The sequence below is a fragment of the Erpetoichthys calabaricus genome, chromosome 2 (assembly GCF_900747795.2).
Source record: "Erpetoichthys calabaricus chromosome 2, fErpCal1.3, whole genome shotgun sequence".
NCBI classification, from domain to species: domain Eukaryota; kingdom Metazoa; phylum Chordata; class Cladistia; order Polypteriformes; family Polypteridae; genus Erpetoichthys; species Erpetoichthys calabaricus.
The window spans coordinates 76,651,585-76,666,595 of NC_041395.2; the positions used below are offsets into that span (position 1 = coordinate 76,651,585).

Sequence of the window (15,011 nt, forward strand, 5' to 3'; positions counted from 1 at the left end):
CTAGTGTATGTACTATAGAATGCTATCATTTAGGATAAGCAGGTGAATTGCATCACAGACATACTCTGTACACATATAAGCCAAGCAGCCTTGCACGTCTGAGTAGTATTGCCCAGAAACAGAACTTTAAAATAGCTATTTCTTCATGCAGATTTAAGGTACTTGTATCTTGTGTACCAATTTGGTCTTCTGTCACAGACAAGCACTGCAGCTTTTGTTAATTAAGAGCATGGAAGGAAGAAATATGTCTTTGTGATGGTAAAGTAGTGTTCCAGTGCAACCGGAAGACTCTTGGTATCATAACAGTTTCATCATTTGCCATCTTTAACTGTAATCCACCATCACATTCTTTAGTATCACTGACACCAAGGTGAACACTAACAACTGTGTGGTGTTCTTATTTATACTTTTTCTCTGTATCTTTCCACCGTCTTTCAAGAATCCTATTGAGGCTTGACATAAGATCGCACTTGTCTTCCCTGCCGACCAAGTTTACTGCCACACTAATATCTGGACCACACCTAGCCTGTGAAACACTCGTGGCCAGCTGCCTTCCATCTCTGCACATAAAGAGCTGTCTGACTGCCATTTTGCTGCTATAATACTTCCTTACAAATTCAGTAATGTGCATCGAGCGATTTATAATTCAATAACATATTTAAAAAAAATTATTTTCAGGTACCTCCAACAATTTTGACTTTTAGGCTTTCAGGGAGTCCTAGACTTCCTTGCTACCTTCCCATGTTTCGCTCTGCGGTCACTTCCCCATGTAAAGAATATTAGCCATCTGCATCTTGTTTGTATTGCATTGCAATAAATATTAACTTCTCATGTTTAAAAATTATTTTAGCATATTTTATGTTTTGACTGGCTTAATTATAAAATTCATCAAATTAACGTCTGTACCGGTGGATCTGTGTCTACAGTAAAGTGTTTTTTGATATGGCTATCACATGAATTATCCAATATAACTTCTTTAACTCGATGGTGTAATGTAGTGAAGAGTAGAACAAGTCTGTATTGTATGTTTTGATGGCCTCCCAAAACACAAAACCCAGTTACCACCTATCAGTATGCTCCATGAGAGTATATACTGAATCATAGTTTTGTTTTACCTAACAGTTTATCATTGACTCTGTTAAATGTTGCATTTGATTTAGTTAATTGAGATATTGGGGGTGGTATGATTGAACCTTGAGTAATGCAGCCACCTTACATATCCAGTGTCCGGAGTTCCAATTCTATCATTGTCTGTGTGGAGTTTGCAGTTTCTCTATGTTTCTGAGTGTTTTCCTCCTACCTTCATACAGATTAGATTAACTGGCAAATTCAATTGACTCTGTATTAATATATGTATGTGTAGACCCTGTGATGGACTGCTGGAAAACTGAGGAATGTTAATGCATACATTTAGCAAAGCATTTTCCATTGTAGTTTACTTTAATGGAATCATATAAAATGGAGATTCAGTATTAAATGGTAAGAATAATATTTTTTGTTGCATCTTAACTTGCTGAGCACTCACCGGGGGTATGTCATTAGTTTGATTCAATTAGTGGGAGAATAAGGAGCACTCATAAAAGTGTTTGATGAATGCTACATGAAAACACCTATATTATTATTTAATTAATTAATTTATATATATATATATATATATATATAAAAAAAATAGCCCGGCCACAGACAGTCACGGCACCAAAATGTCTACAACATGCATGTTTATTTATAATATTTACAGTGGTTGCTCAGTCCTTGGTCCTTTGGCTGCCTCCACTCCTCTCTCGCAAGCTCTGTCCACTTCCACCTGACTCTGGCTTCCCGATTTGAGTGAGGCGGTCCCTTTTATCTTGCCCCAGATGTGCTCCAGGTGCATGGTGACGACCTTCCGACAGCTCTCCCCAGTGTGCTGGAAGTGCTGCCCTTGCACCCGGAAGCACTCCGGGCATACACCATCCCTGGTCCATCAGCACTTCCTGGTGTACTGGAAGTGCTGTCGTCCAGGGTTCAAAGGACCGTCCAGGCGCCCAGGGAAGAATAGTGCTGCTTTCCCGGTCCGTCCTTCCTCCAGGCGTCCCGGTGGGGCAGGGTTTTTGGCCATCTGTCACTATATATATATATATATATATATATATATATATATATATATATATATATATATATATATATATATATATATATATATATATATATATATATATATATATATATATATATATATACTGTATATATAATATGCAAAGTATTTAATGAATATCAATTTTTATTTTTAAGGGTTCCTACTTAAAATCCTTTATCTTAGATACTATTAAATGAGCCTTTGAACGAAATTCTAAAATAATGTCTGTATTGCATTTTGTATAATATATATTTTTAGAAGTCGTGTAAGTATCTATCTATCTATCTATCTATCTATCTATCTATCTATCTATCTATCTATCTATCTATCTATCTATCTATCTATCTATCTATCTATCTATCTATCTATCTATCTATCTATCTATCTATCTATCTATCTATCTATCTATCTATCGGACTTTAAAACCTTATGTTGCTAATCTGTAGATGACTTGCCACGAATGAACCACTCTCAAGGTGGACATGACAATGTGTTGAAGGAGAGGATGACTGAAGATCATGTATCAGAGGAAGAGGACAGTGAAGGGCGGAAGTGGAGAGTATTCCATATGGCGGAACAAGTGTACAGAGTGGACACAAGTGTCACTGAGGCCTACCATAGGGTGCTGTGTCATGGAGGTGAGCAAATGGCTATATTAGTCAAAATGAAGATTGCAACTGATTTTCATATGTATCTGTAATATTGTATTGGATGCATGGAAGGGTAGATTCATTAACAGACTTTGTTGTTTGATTAAAAACACAAATACAGTGTTTTCCCTGGTATCCAGTCCAGGTTAGGTTCTTGCCTTTAGCCCAGTGCTTTAGTGATAGGCTTAGGTCTCCATGTCCTTTAACTGGACTAAATGGTTTGGATAATGGATAGATGGCTGGGTAAAATTATTCTTAATCCAGATGTTGCAAAATTTTATTTAAATTTTAATTGAAGATTATAAGGGGATATAAAGGACCCGTAGCTCTTCTAAAATATAATAGGAAATGGGATAAGTACCACCATTTGGTAACATGAGCACTGGGATAATGTACTGCACAAAATGAGAATGATTATTTTCTTGGCTTTAAGGCGTTGCCTTCACGGGGAATGGCCCAAAAACAAAAACTCAGATGGAAAGTAGCTGGGTGAGGCAGGCCGACAGGCTGTAACAAGTCTGTTTCTTTTAGTTTTGGAACTGAAGAAAGAATCACTAGCATTTATTACAGTGCTGAACATGACTCAAGGGATTCCAGTAAAAAGAAAATAAATGTATTGACTTTTTTTTTTTTTTTAACTCATTAATGGGAGCATCTTTTGTGCCTTTTGTGTAATGGGGTTGGGACAATGGATTTGCCAGTCTCCCTAATGAAGCTGCCAAACAACAACAACAACATTTATTTATATAGCACATTTTCATACAAAAAAAGTAGCTCAAAGTGTTTTACATAATCAAGAAAAGAAAAATAAAAGACAAAGTAAGAAATTAAAATAAGACAACATTAATTAACATAGAATAAGAGGTCCGATGGCCAGGGAGGACAGAAAAAACAAAAGAAAACTGCAGACGGCTGGAGAAAAAAAATTAATTCTGTAGGGGTTCCAGGCCACGAGACCGCCACAGTCCCCTCTGGGCATTCTACCTAACATAAATGAAATAGTCCTCTTTGTATTTAGGGCTCTCACGGAAGGACTTGATGATGATGGTCATGCAGACTTCTGGCTTTTAATCCATCAATGTTGGAACATCACGGTGCTTTGAGTAGATGGTGGTGGTGCAAGCCGCCACCACAAACAAACCAGAAAAAGAAACAGAAGAGAGAGTAGGGGTTAGTACAGATTTTTAGGGCCACCATGAATAGTTATTATAATTAATTGAATATACAGAGTATCAGGATTAAATTAATGTGAAGTTATGAGAAGGCCATGTTAAAATAATGTGTTTTCAGCAGTTTTATAAAGTGCTCGACTGTATTATCCTGGCGAATTCTTATTGGCAGGCTATTCCAGATTTTAGGTGCATAACAGCAGAAGGCCGCCTCACCACTTCTTTTAAGTTTTGCTCTTGGAATTCTAAGGAGACACTCATTTGAGGATCTATGGTTACGATTTGGAATATAAGATGTCAGACATTCCGATATATAAACCCATAACTGAATGCAGATACTGTAAAATAAGGAGAATGACTTTTTATTTTTCAATGAATGTATTTTTCTGATATTTCTGTGTTTTTTTTATTTTTATTTTTACATAGCATTAATTCCATATTGCTTTCAGTCTTCAACTCTAATGCCCTGTTTTGTAAACCACTAATTTTCCCACTAAATGTTATCAGTGTTTCAGAATGAAAAATGTATCAGTGTCTTCTTGATAACAATTGTATATATCTTAAAAAAAGGAAAATATCCTGTGGTAAATGTCTATTCATTATCTATCTCTGAATTGTCCAGTTCAGCAACAGGGGTCATAGTCCAATTTGGTTGTATTGCAAGATTGAAACTTTGAGTTTTGGTGGCTGTGGACAGTTGTGATGCCAGTTCACTCACATATCCAAACTAACTCTCTAGCACTGGGCCACTTTTGCATTGCCAGTAAACCTGAAATGCATATTCATTAGAGGTAAACCCACCCAAGCATAAAGAGGACATGCAAACAGCCCGCAAACAGTGACTGGACTCAATTTGTTTTGGGTTGTGTCTGTTTTTTTGTAAATATTTTCCACAGCAGCCAGTAGGTGGCATTATGTTTTTCACATGGACAATTAAACTTCAGTAGAATAATTCAGTGTATACCATACCATTCAATATGTTATTTAAAATTGTAAATCATAGCTAATTTAAAGTTGTCAATATCATGTACTGGACCTCAGAGCCAACTCTAATGTAGGGTTTTATATACGTTTTTTCTATTAGTCTCTACACTCATTTGGAATACCAAAAATGAATACAAATATAAAAGAGAAAACACTTATTTTTTTCTTTTTGTCTGTATTTCAGGTTACTATGGGGATGGATTAAATGCAATCATTGTGTTTTCTTCTTGTTACCTGCCTGAAAACAGTATTCCAAATTATGATTATGTCATGGACAATCTTTTTAGGTCAGTGCCCACTCCATATTTTAATTTTGCCAAGTTAATTTACTGTCATGTGTCATTTTTTATTAAGCAGACTGACCATGCTGTACACAAATAAACAGTTAAACAAAAACAAAACGGTATTCAATATACATGTGTATTGCAAGAAGGGGGACAGCTCTCTGTACCCAGAATGAAGCCAGAATCTCAAAGGTATCCAAAAGAAAAATACACAAGGAGAGGAGTAGAATATGGGAGAACACAATACAAGCATGAAAACACTGCTGCCTCTCTTAGCATCCTTACAGTGGTATTCACTCTGTCTGCTATGATGAATAACTCGCTTGCTTGCCCAGCTTCAGAAGTCACCAAACAAACCCTTTCTCCCATCTTCACTCTCTAAAAACTAACCTCATCCTCCTCCCTGTGAGCCTACCATCCTCCCTGGCATAAACTCAGTCTTGGGGATGACGTGTGACCAAACCCCATATTCCCTTTCAGGATTGAGGCAGCCATACTTTATTATAGTTAAACCAGGTTGCGACTTTGGCTTCTAATGTCCTTGCACCCCCTGAGCCTTCAATATTACTTAAAGGGGCATATTTCTCAAATGGAGTGACAGAGTCTATCTCTCAAAAGACAGGGACCATGTGTTGCTCCCAAGCCATCCTACCACTCCTCTCTGACCTCAATTTCTGAATGAATATCCTGATGCCAGCAGTAACGTTACGCTTTCATCTGTTGTTTGAGTCTTGTAAGCACTTGCCAGTCATTCCTGAGATCTCAGACATCCCAGATCTTTGCTGGTTCTTTTGCCCTCTAGCACCCTGGGAAAGCAGTCCGCATTTCCATCCAAGCTATAGTGTTTCTCTCCTTTACTGATATCTTTCCTGGGTACTCGGTACATGTCTGGATTTACTACCCACCACGCTGCCCTGTCTTTTTACACTGATATATTTAGTTGCTCTTGTTAGTCAGCGTATGTTTTTCTGTCTTCCACAAGAGTTTTGTGGGATTTTACCAAACCCTGTACCATCCTAGTGCTATTCTTGTGCCAGTGACTTGTCCAACCAGATAATCCCTGAGATAATATAGAACATAACCATATAAAAGTTAATAATTTTATTTTCTTTAAACTCCTAATAGTAATAATGTAATGGTACTGTAAGCCAAGCTATAACTTGGCAATTAAAAATGGAAAAAATGTTTATTTTATACTGATCTTGGAGAAAATAAACCTCTGGGGGCCCAGAGTTAAAGGTAAAGTCTGCCTGAAGTTGGCCAACTTGCCCCACTGTAGGTAATATATTGTAACACAGTACAGTCTGTGCCACATATGAAACAAACTACTGGGACATACATTTGAAGCAGAAACCTTGACAACCTTTAAGACAAATCTGGATGAGACAAATCTGTCCCAAAGCTTAGCTATTACCTAAACACACAGGCTTGATGGACTGAATGGTCTCCTATTGTCAAATTTCTTACATATCTTTTGTACAGTATGTGGAGAAATCACTTCATGGTCTGACCCTGAGCCTGTTTATTATAGTCATGTCATTACCTCCCATCCATTCTGACATCTTATTCCAACCTCATGAGGATTACTTGGTGAAAGTGGCATCAATGCTTCTATGTGCCAACCAGAGTTCAAAGAAAATGAAAAAAAAAAAGTTTTGTAATAGGTAGTCCTGATGATTGACACAATTATAATAAAGAAATACTCATTAGACTGCTGAAAATGTACTATAATATTAAGAAATGTCAAGGAGGAGGTGGTACACAACTTGGGTTAGACCACTAGAACTGTAATATTAACTGTCTTTGACCCTGACTCTGTCAATCATATCTGACCATGTACCTGTAGAGGTTTATTATTTCCAGGAATACTGTTAATTGTTTCAGTTGGTGTTTTCCTCTCCTCCATTGTCAACTGGTCATATCTCAGTTCTAATGTTAACAGACTTGTATTATCATGGCTTGTTTATATAAATCAAATTATAATTGCTGTGTTTGTTTATGCATGTGCATGAGGTATGATTTAATTATTTCTTTCATTGAATTATAAAATAACAAATGCATCATTTTAGATTGATAGATAGAACTTTGCTTGTACCCAGGGGGAATTTTAACTTCTTACAGAAGCTCTTTAAATAAATAAATAAATGGAGAGATACATAAATATATATATGCATATACACTGTAATCTGAACACACACCAGAATGAGTAAAAACAAAAAAAATTAAAAAAGAAGAACGTCTGACCTGCCAGTTAAAGCAACAATGAGGCATTATGCAGAGGTACTGCTGTTGGTATAAATGAGCCCCAGTAGCATTTCTTGACACACTTTTGCTGAATAATCCATTGTCTGAAATTACTCCGAGGATGTGCAGCATTGTACATAATGGCACTCAGTTTTGTTTTAATTTTCTGTCTTTCTTCACTACCTCCAGGAGGTCCAGAATGTGTCCCATAACCGAGCCTGCCCTTTTAATTAGCTTGTTGATTTGGCAGGCCTTTCTTGAAGTGATGTTACCAGCCCAGCACACTACAGTGTAGGAAATCACACTGGCCATCACAGAGTTTAGAAGATGTGAAGGATGTCACTACCCACATTAAAGGAACACCGTTTCCTATTAAAAACATGTATAACACCAGTGATAAAATATATATTTGTTTATTGATTTTTATATAATTTTATATTTAATCCCGTATGAACACTTCTTTCAACTTTGCTTCACTTTTAAACCCATGTCCTGCATACCAAATAATTTACTTTGAAACAAAAGTATAGTAAGTGGAATTGCATTGTCTTTGGTAAAACCTCTTAGAAGGTAACATACAGATTCAGGGGTACATTCATCTCTTTATTGTGTGCCATCTTCTTTGTTCCAATGCTCTTTATTGAATCTCTTTTAGTGATACAGCCGACACGATACTCCTGACCTTAAGTAGGTGTCTAGCAAATAAATGTGTCATGTCCTTAAAGAGTGATCTATACACAGAAGTCCCTTTTTGCAAATTGTTGTTCTATATTGCTAAATTTGGACATGACATGTTGTCAGAAATGTTCATTTTTTTCCTTACAGGTATATCATAGGAACTCTGGACCTTATGGTATCTGAAAACTACATACTGGTTTTCTTGAATGGCATGACTCCTCGCAATAAAATCCCCAGCATTAGCTGGCTGCGCCAGTGTTATCTCACCATAGACAGAAGGTACATTAATTTCTCTAGCAGATGCTCTCCTTCACCTTTCTTCGACAAAGCTACATTTTAAAATAGGCCTGTATGTTATTTTGACATTCATTTCTACAAAACATCAGTAAAGACTCTATTTGTGGTCTTAAAGCTCTAGAAGAGAAACAGAAAAGAAGGGTCAAGATTGAATATTTATTAAAGAGTGCTGAATTTGTATGCTTTTTATATTTCTATTTTTAAAACATAGAAAATATATTTCCCATTGCTGTGGCAGAATGTTTATTAATTTCACATAGTTAAGTACTTGTATCAGCCTTCAACTGTTTCATGTTTCTGACTGTAGAATTCTTTGACTTCAGCAAACAAAAAAAATCTCACCTGCAAGGATTAGTGTGCCTTTGAGAAATGTGATGATTGAATTCAGTTTCTAAAACAAGAGCACCATCTGATGGTTAAATTGTGTTCAACACCATTAATGAAAATTTGTGAAATGATACAATTTAAATAGCATCAAATACTTGCCCAAAAAGGACTGCACAACATATGAGTGTTTATATAAATGCAGTTCATCATTAAGTAATTTCATAAAGTGGTTGATTTTTGGAAAATATGATCTTAATGGGGCGGCACGGTGGCGCAGTGGGTAGTGCTGCTGCCTCGCAGTTGGGAGATCTGGGGACCTGGGTTCGCTTCCCGGGTCCTCCCTGCGTGGAGTTTGCATGTTCTCCCCGTGTCTGCGTGGGTTTCCTCCGGGCGCTCCGGTTTCCTCCCACAGTCCAAAGACATGCAGGTTAGGTGGATTGGCGATTCTAAATTGGCCCTAGTGTGTGCTTGGTGTGTGGGTGTGTTTGTGTGTGTCCTGCGGTGGGTTGGCACCCTGCCCAGGCTTGGTTCCTGCCTTGTGCCCTGTGTTGGCTGGGATTGGCTCCGGCAGGCCCCCGTGACCCTGTGTTCGGATTCAGCGGGTTGGAAAATGGATGGATGGATGGATGATCTTAATGCCCAGCCAGTGTCAGTGTGAAGTTAATTTGAGACTGTAAATTGTCCTGGAATGAGTGAGTACCCAACTGTCAACGTCCTGTCCTGGTTTGATTCCGGCCTTCCTTCCATCACTGCCAAGATCAGCTCCAGTTTCCTTCCAACATTAAATTGAGAAAGATGAATTTAGGAAATCTTACTTTGTTCCCTACTGTCAATTCATAACTAAATTTTCTGAGCCCACTCATTCCAGTTCTAGATTCCCAGTATTTTTCCCACCAGCACCAGGCACAATGCTGAAGGCATTCCTGAATGGGGTGCCAATTAACTGCATGGTACATTCTCACACATCAGACTGGTCTGAGGCAAGTAAGCTGATATTATAAGAGAACATTCATCTAGTCATGCAAATGTCACATGGGTAGTGACTACTTTGAGACCGGAACCTAGTCACTTGGAGCTATGAGGCAGCAATATTAATCACCACATTACAGTGCCACCCCTTTTTTATGCATTGGAATAAAATATCTAATATATTACTTAATAATTTATATGTTTTTAGGGAATGCACATTTGGTCTGAAAAAAACAAATTCATTATGTAATGAACATAGAAAATTGTATAACAATGGAAACTGTTCATGGTACACTGATTTTTATTACTTGTCATATGTAAAATACCCATCTAGAGAAACAGGCCAGGCAGCGCTATCAATGTAAAGAGCAGAACTACATTTTTCTAATGCGTAAGATAGATAGATACTTTATTAATCCCAAGGGGAAATTCACATACTCCAGCAGCAGCATACTGATAAAAAACAATATTAAATTAAAGAGTGATAAAAATGCAGGTATAACAGACAATAACTTTGTATAATGTTAATGTTTACCCCCCCCCCAGGTGGAATTGAAGAGTCGCATAGTGTGGGGGAGGAACGCTCTCCTCAGTCTGTCAGTGGAGCAGGACAGTGACAGCAGTCTGTCGCTGAAGCTGCTCCTCTGTCTGGAGGTGACACTGTTCAGTGGATGCGGTGGATTCTCCATTATTGACAGGAGCCTGCTCAGCGCCCGTCGCTCTGCCACGGATGTCAAACTGTCCAGCTCCATGCCTACAATAGAGCCTGCCTTCCTCACCAGTTTGTCCAGGTGTGAGGCGTCCCTCTTCTTTATGCTGCCTCCCCAGCACACCACCGCGTAGAAGAGGGTGGGGTTTGATTTGTCTTCAATTTTGTTTGGTTATAAATTGATCTATTTGTATGGAATGATTAAAATAAAAATTAATAAATAAAAAAAAAAAAAAAAAAAAAAAGAAGAGGGCACTCACCACAACCGTCTGATAGAAAATCTGCAGCATCTTATTGCAGATGTTGAAGGACGCCAGCCTTCTAAGGAAGTATAGTTGGCTCTGTCCTCTCTTGCACAGAGCATCAGTATTGGCAGTCCAGGCAATTTATCATCCAGCTGCACTCCCAGGTATTTATAGGTCTGCACCCTCTGCACACAGTCACCTCTGATGATCACGGGGTCTATGAGAGGCCTGGTCTTCCTAAAATCCACCACCAGCTCCTTGGTTTTGATGGTGTTCACTTGTAGGTGGTTTGAGTCGCACCATTTAACAAAGTCCTTCATTAGGTTTCTATACTCCTCCTCCTGCCCACTCCTGATGCAGCCCACGATAGCAGTGTCGTCAGCGAACTTTTGCACGTGGCAGGACTCTGAGGTGTATTGGAAGGCCGATGTATATAGGCTGAACAGGACCAGAGAAAGTACAGTTCCCTGTGGCACTCCTGTGTTGCTGACCACAATGTTAGACCTGCTATTCCCAAGACGCACATACTGAAGTCTGTTTGTAAGATAGTCCACGATCCATGCCACCAGGTATGAATCTACTCCCATCTCTGTCAGCTTGTCCCTAAGGAGCAGAGGTTGGATGGTGTTGAAGGCGCTAGAGAAGTCCAGAAACATAATTCTTACAACCACACTGCCTCTGTCCAAGTGGGAGAGTGATCGGTGTAGCATGTCGATGATGGCATCCTCCGCTCCCACCTTCTCCTGGTATGCGAACTGCAGAGGGTCAAGGGCATGGCGTACCTGTGGCCTCAGGTGGTGAAGCAGCAGCCGCTCCATGGTCTTCATCACATGTGATGTCACTGAAGCAAGAATTTTCACAACATAGGATAAAGGAGTACAAATATTTCATGATAAATTTGGGTGTGAATTTATAACATCAAAGATTTAGCAGTGTCAAAGCTTTTGACTGTAGTGAAAAATAAAATGGTTATGTTGCAACGGGGTGTCAGAATTGCATGATACTATAGGGGGCTTTGCAGGGCAGGAACAAATCTTTATTAGACCATGACAATAAGAAGAAAGCAAGATTTGGTAGGAATGACATTGACTGCCAAGTCAATAAAATAGTGGAAATGGTACCAGATATGATAGGTCTTTTAATAGGTAATTTAGAGGTACACCAGACCACTAGCAGGAAGGAGGTTGTCTATATGATTTGAGGGCTCTTACAGTGAATTATTGAGAATTCCTGTGATATCGTAGACTTTAAAAAGTAAGCTGGGACCTGTGGTTTAAAGAATAGCTGTGGTGATCTATGAGGACTTGAATGGTGTGCATCCCTCCCTAAAATTTTATAGATTTACCTTGGAAATACTCCCAGACTGGGACTTAAATGTTCTTTTTGACCAGTTAACTGGTGAGCAGGGCTGTGTAGACTAGGTTGGAAGAGAAAGAAGAAGCCCTCAGTGAAGTTGTTTGTTTTAAAATGTGATAAAATACACTGACCAAATTCATTCAGACTTCATTTTAATATAAGAAAATGTTTTAAAATTTAACAATATGACATTGACACCGTGCACCCTTACAGTATTAGAACACACTCACTGTGGCAAATTATGAATGTATTCTAAAACATTCAGTGCATTAAGCTCTTTTTGAATTGTATATCTGCTTGGGACAGTTGTGATGATACAGACACTACTTCTGTAAAGTTCAGTTGCATCACTATTCAAAATACAAGAAAATATGAAAGAAAAAGTACTTGGACCAACAAGCAGGTCTGGTGGGGGGTGGTGGATGTTTTGTAGACTCCTACCAATAGCCAAAAGAAAGAAGGGCATTTGAGGGTCTTTCATGGAGGTTTACAGAATCTACTTGCAGATTATCCATTCTCTGTTATGTGTTTTCAACCAAATACTGTATTCAATCCTGGTAACTCTAACAAGAGAACTTTTGGGGAAAAAAAGTTGGTTGTGCTAGGTTTAGTCAGTAGGTGGCAGAGTTTCTGAAATACTTATAGAAAAATTTATAGAAATACACGTTAAAATGAAATGCCATAAGCTCACTTAAAGCTGGCTCTTATTCGGTCAGTACAAAATTGAAGTGGCAAATTCTAGTGGTAAAAAACATTCAATCTAAATCCCTTTGGTCCCAATTTTGAAATGTTTAGCTAGTATTGATCATGATGCTCTTTATATTGTTTCTGCACTATGCTTGTGTATTGTGTTAGTTCAAAATGCTGTGTAGATAGGATTTACAAATATGTTGTTGGCTTCCAGTGTTTACATTTGACTGAAAGTCTGTGGTATTTCTTAAAAATATATGCACTCTGACTCTAAGGGGTATGCAATAACTACATTTTGTTGTACCTGTACAATGACGATATCATTGAATGATTATCATTATTTAGTATATGCTAAGTGTTCATTGTCAGGCTCTGTTAAAATATGAACAATCCTGCAATGTGCATTTTTGTCAGTAATACCTCATGCTCTTTGTCCAGTCTACAAGACTGACTTAGTTATCTCTTTTCCAGACTACGCAAGAACCTGAAAGGTCTGCTGATTGTTCACCCAACTTGGTACATAAAAGCATTGGTGACTGTCTTGCGACCATTTATCAGGTAAGCCAAGCAATTTGGATATCAGGACTTATGCGTTCAATGGCGTATTCTGTGCCATTTAAAGCAAAGACTGGTGCTCTGGCTCCCTCTAATGTCACAGAAATGTGTTCGCCTAACTGGTGACTCTAAGTAGGTATTGTGCGAATGAGTGCGGGAATGTGTGTAAATATGCCTTGCAAAGGACTGGTGTATCATCCAAGATTTGTTCCTATCATAATCCTGAAGCTTCCAGGGTAGGCTCTGGTTCTTTTTGAACTTCTGTTTGAGTAACTGGACTCAGAAAATGGATGAGAAATAATGGAGGGTGTCTGAGAAGGGTGAATATTAACCTAACATAGCTGTGTGATTTATTCAAAAGTAAGTTTTTCATATTATACCCTCATCTCATTTTCAGACCCACTTAATCTAATTAAAGGATGTTCTGTGTTTGGTAGAAAATCTGGAAACAGACCTGGACAAGGTGCCGTTCATTGCAGGGCTCTCTCATGCACACACCCATAATTGCAAAGGGGCCAGTTTGAAATTGGCATTGAACCTAACCTGCACGTCTTTGGGGATGGGGGAGTAAGAAGGGGAATACCTGAAGAAAAACCTAAACAGTCCAAGGGAATATGTGCAAACTCCACATGGACAACATCTCGGCAAGGGAATTTGAACCCAGAGAGCTTCAAGAGGCGGCAGCACTAACCACTGAGCTACCTGTATCAGAAGGCTCTGCCTCATAATGTGCAATGAGTACCATAATGAGATTTCATTAATTGACTTGTTCACCTTTACATTGGGTGGTTATCAGCTGTATTTTGAACTTTTGATCTTTATTTAATTAAAAGCACTTCAAAAATGACCATCTGGGGACCAAATTTAAATTTCCAAATACCAATGCCTTTCTCAACAAAAGCACTTTTCAAATTTTTAGATACAATATTTTTGCATATTTCATTTAGTATTTTGTCTTACTGTATATATCTATTTCACTGTCAACTCCTACCACTTTCTTTTATGTGGACTAGTTCCATGGACACTTTTTATTGTTCTTTATCAGTATGCTGCTGCTGGAGTATGTGAATTTCCCCTTGGGATTAATAAAGTATCTATCTATCTATCTATCTATCTATCTATCTATCTATCTATCTATCTATCTATCTATCTATCTATCTATCTATAGCACTGCGGTGGGTTGGCACCCTGCCCGGGGTTTGTTTCCTGCCTTGCGCCCTGTGTTGGCTGGGAATGGCTCCAGCAGACCCCCGTGACCCAGTAGTTAGGATATAGCCGGTTGGATAATGGATGGATGGATGGATGTATATATACCATTTTATATATACATGTGTGTATATATATATAATATTTTTACTTTTTATTTGTAAAGGAATGAAAAGGAGTTCAATTTTGATGTTATTAATCATATACTTGGGTGTAACAGTTATATTCTGCAATGTTCTCATTTCAGTGCAAAATTCAGTCGAAAACTGCGATTCTTGAACAGTTTAAATGAGCTATCCAAACTGATTCCAATGGAACATGTCCACATTCCAGAGTGCATCAAAAAGTACGTATTAGCAGCTTAGTATGCCTCCATTAGAAAGCAATGGCCATGTGCCACCATTGATTAAAGGTTGTAATGACAGAAAATGTTAGACTGTAATTAAGTCCTGGAGGCAGTGGGCAAGCACCCTCTACTGTTAGCCAAGCTATGACCTAATGGGGCAACTTGCTCTGATTACTTTTGATTATT

At 38.3% G+C, this 15,011-nt stretch overlaps 1 protein-coding gene across 1 annotated transcript in view; it reads left to right on the forward strand.

The window, feature by feature from the left end:
- bnipl (BCL2 interacting protein like) overlaps positions 1–15,011 on the forward strand; it is a 67,328-nt gene that overhangs the window by 50,812 nt on the left and 1,505 nt on the right. Inside the window, exons 5-9 of the mRNA XM_028793952.2 lie at positions 2,563–2,754; positions 5,104–5,206; positions 8,273–8,404; positions 13,190–13,276; positions 14,727–14,825. Coding sequence (XP_028649785.1) covers positions 2,563–2,754; positions 5,104–5,206; positions 8,273–8,404; positions 13,190–13,276; positions 14,727–14,825 — 613 coding nt within the window. The remainder of the gene's footprint in view (positions 1–2,562; positions 2,755–5,103; positions 5,207–8,272; positions 8,405–13,189; positions 13,277–14,726; positions 14,826–15,011) is intronic.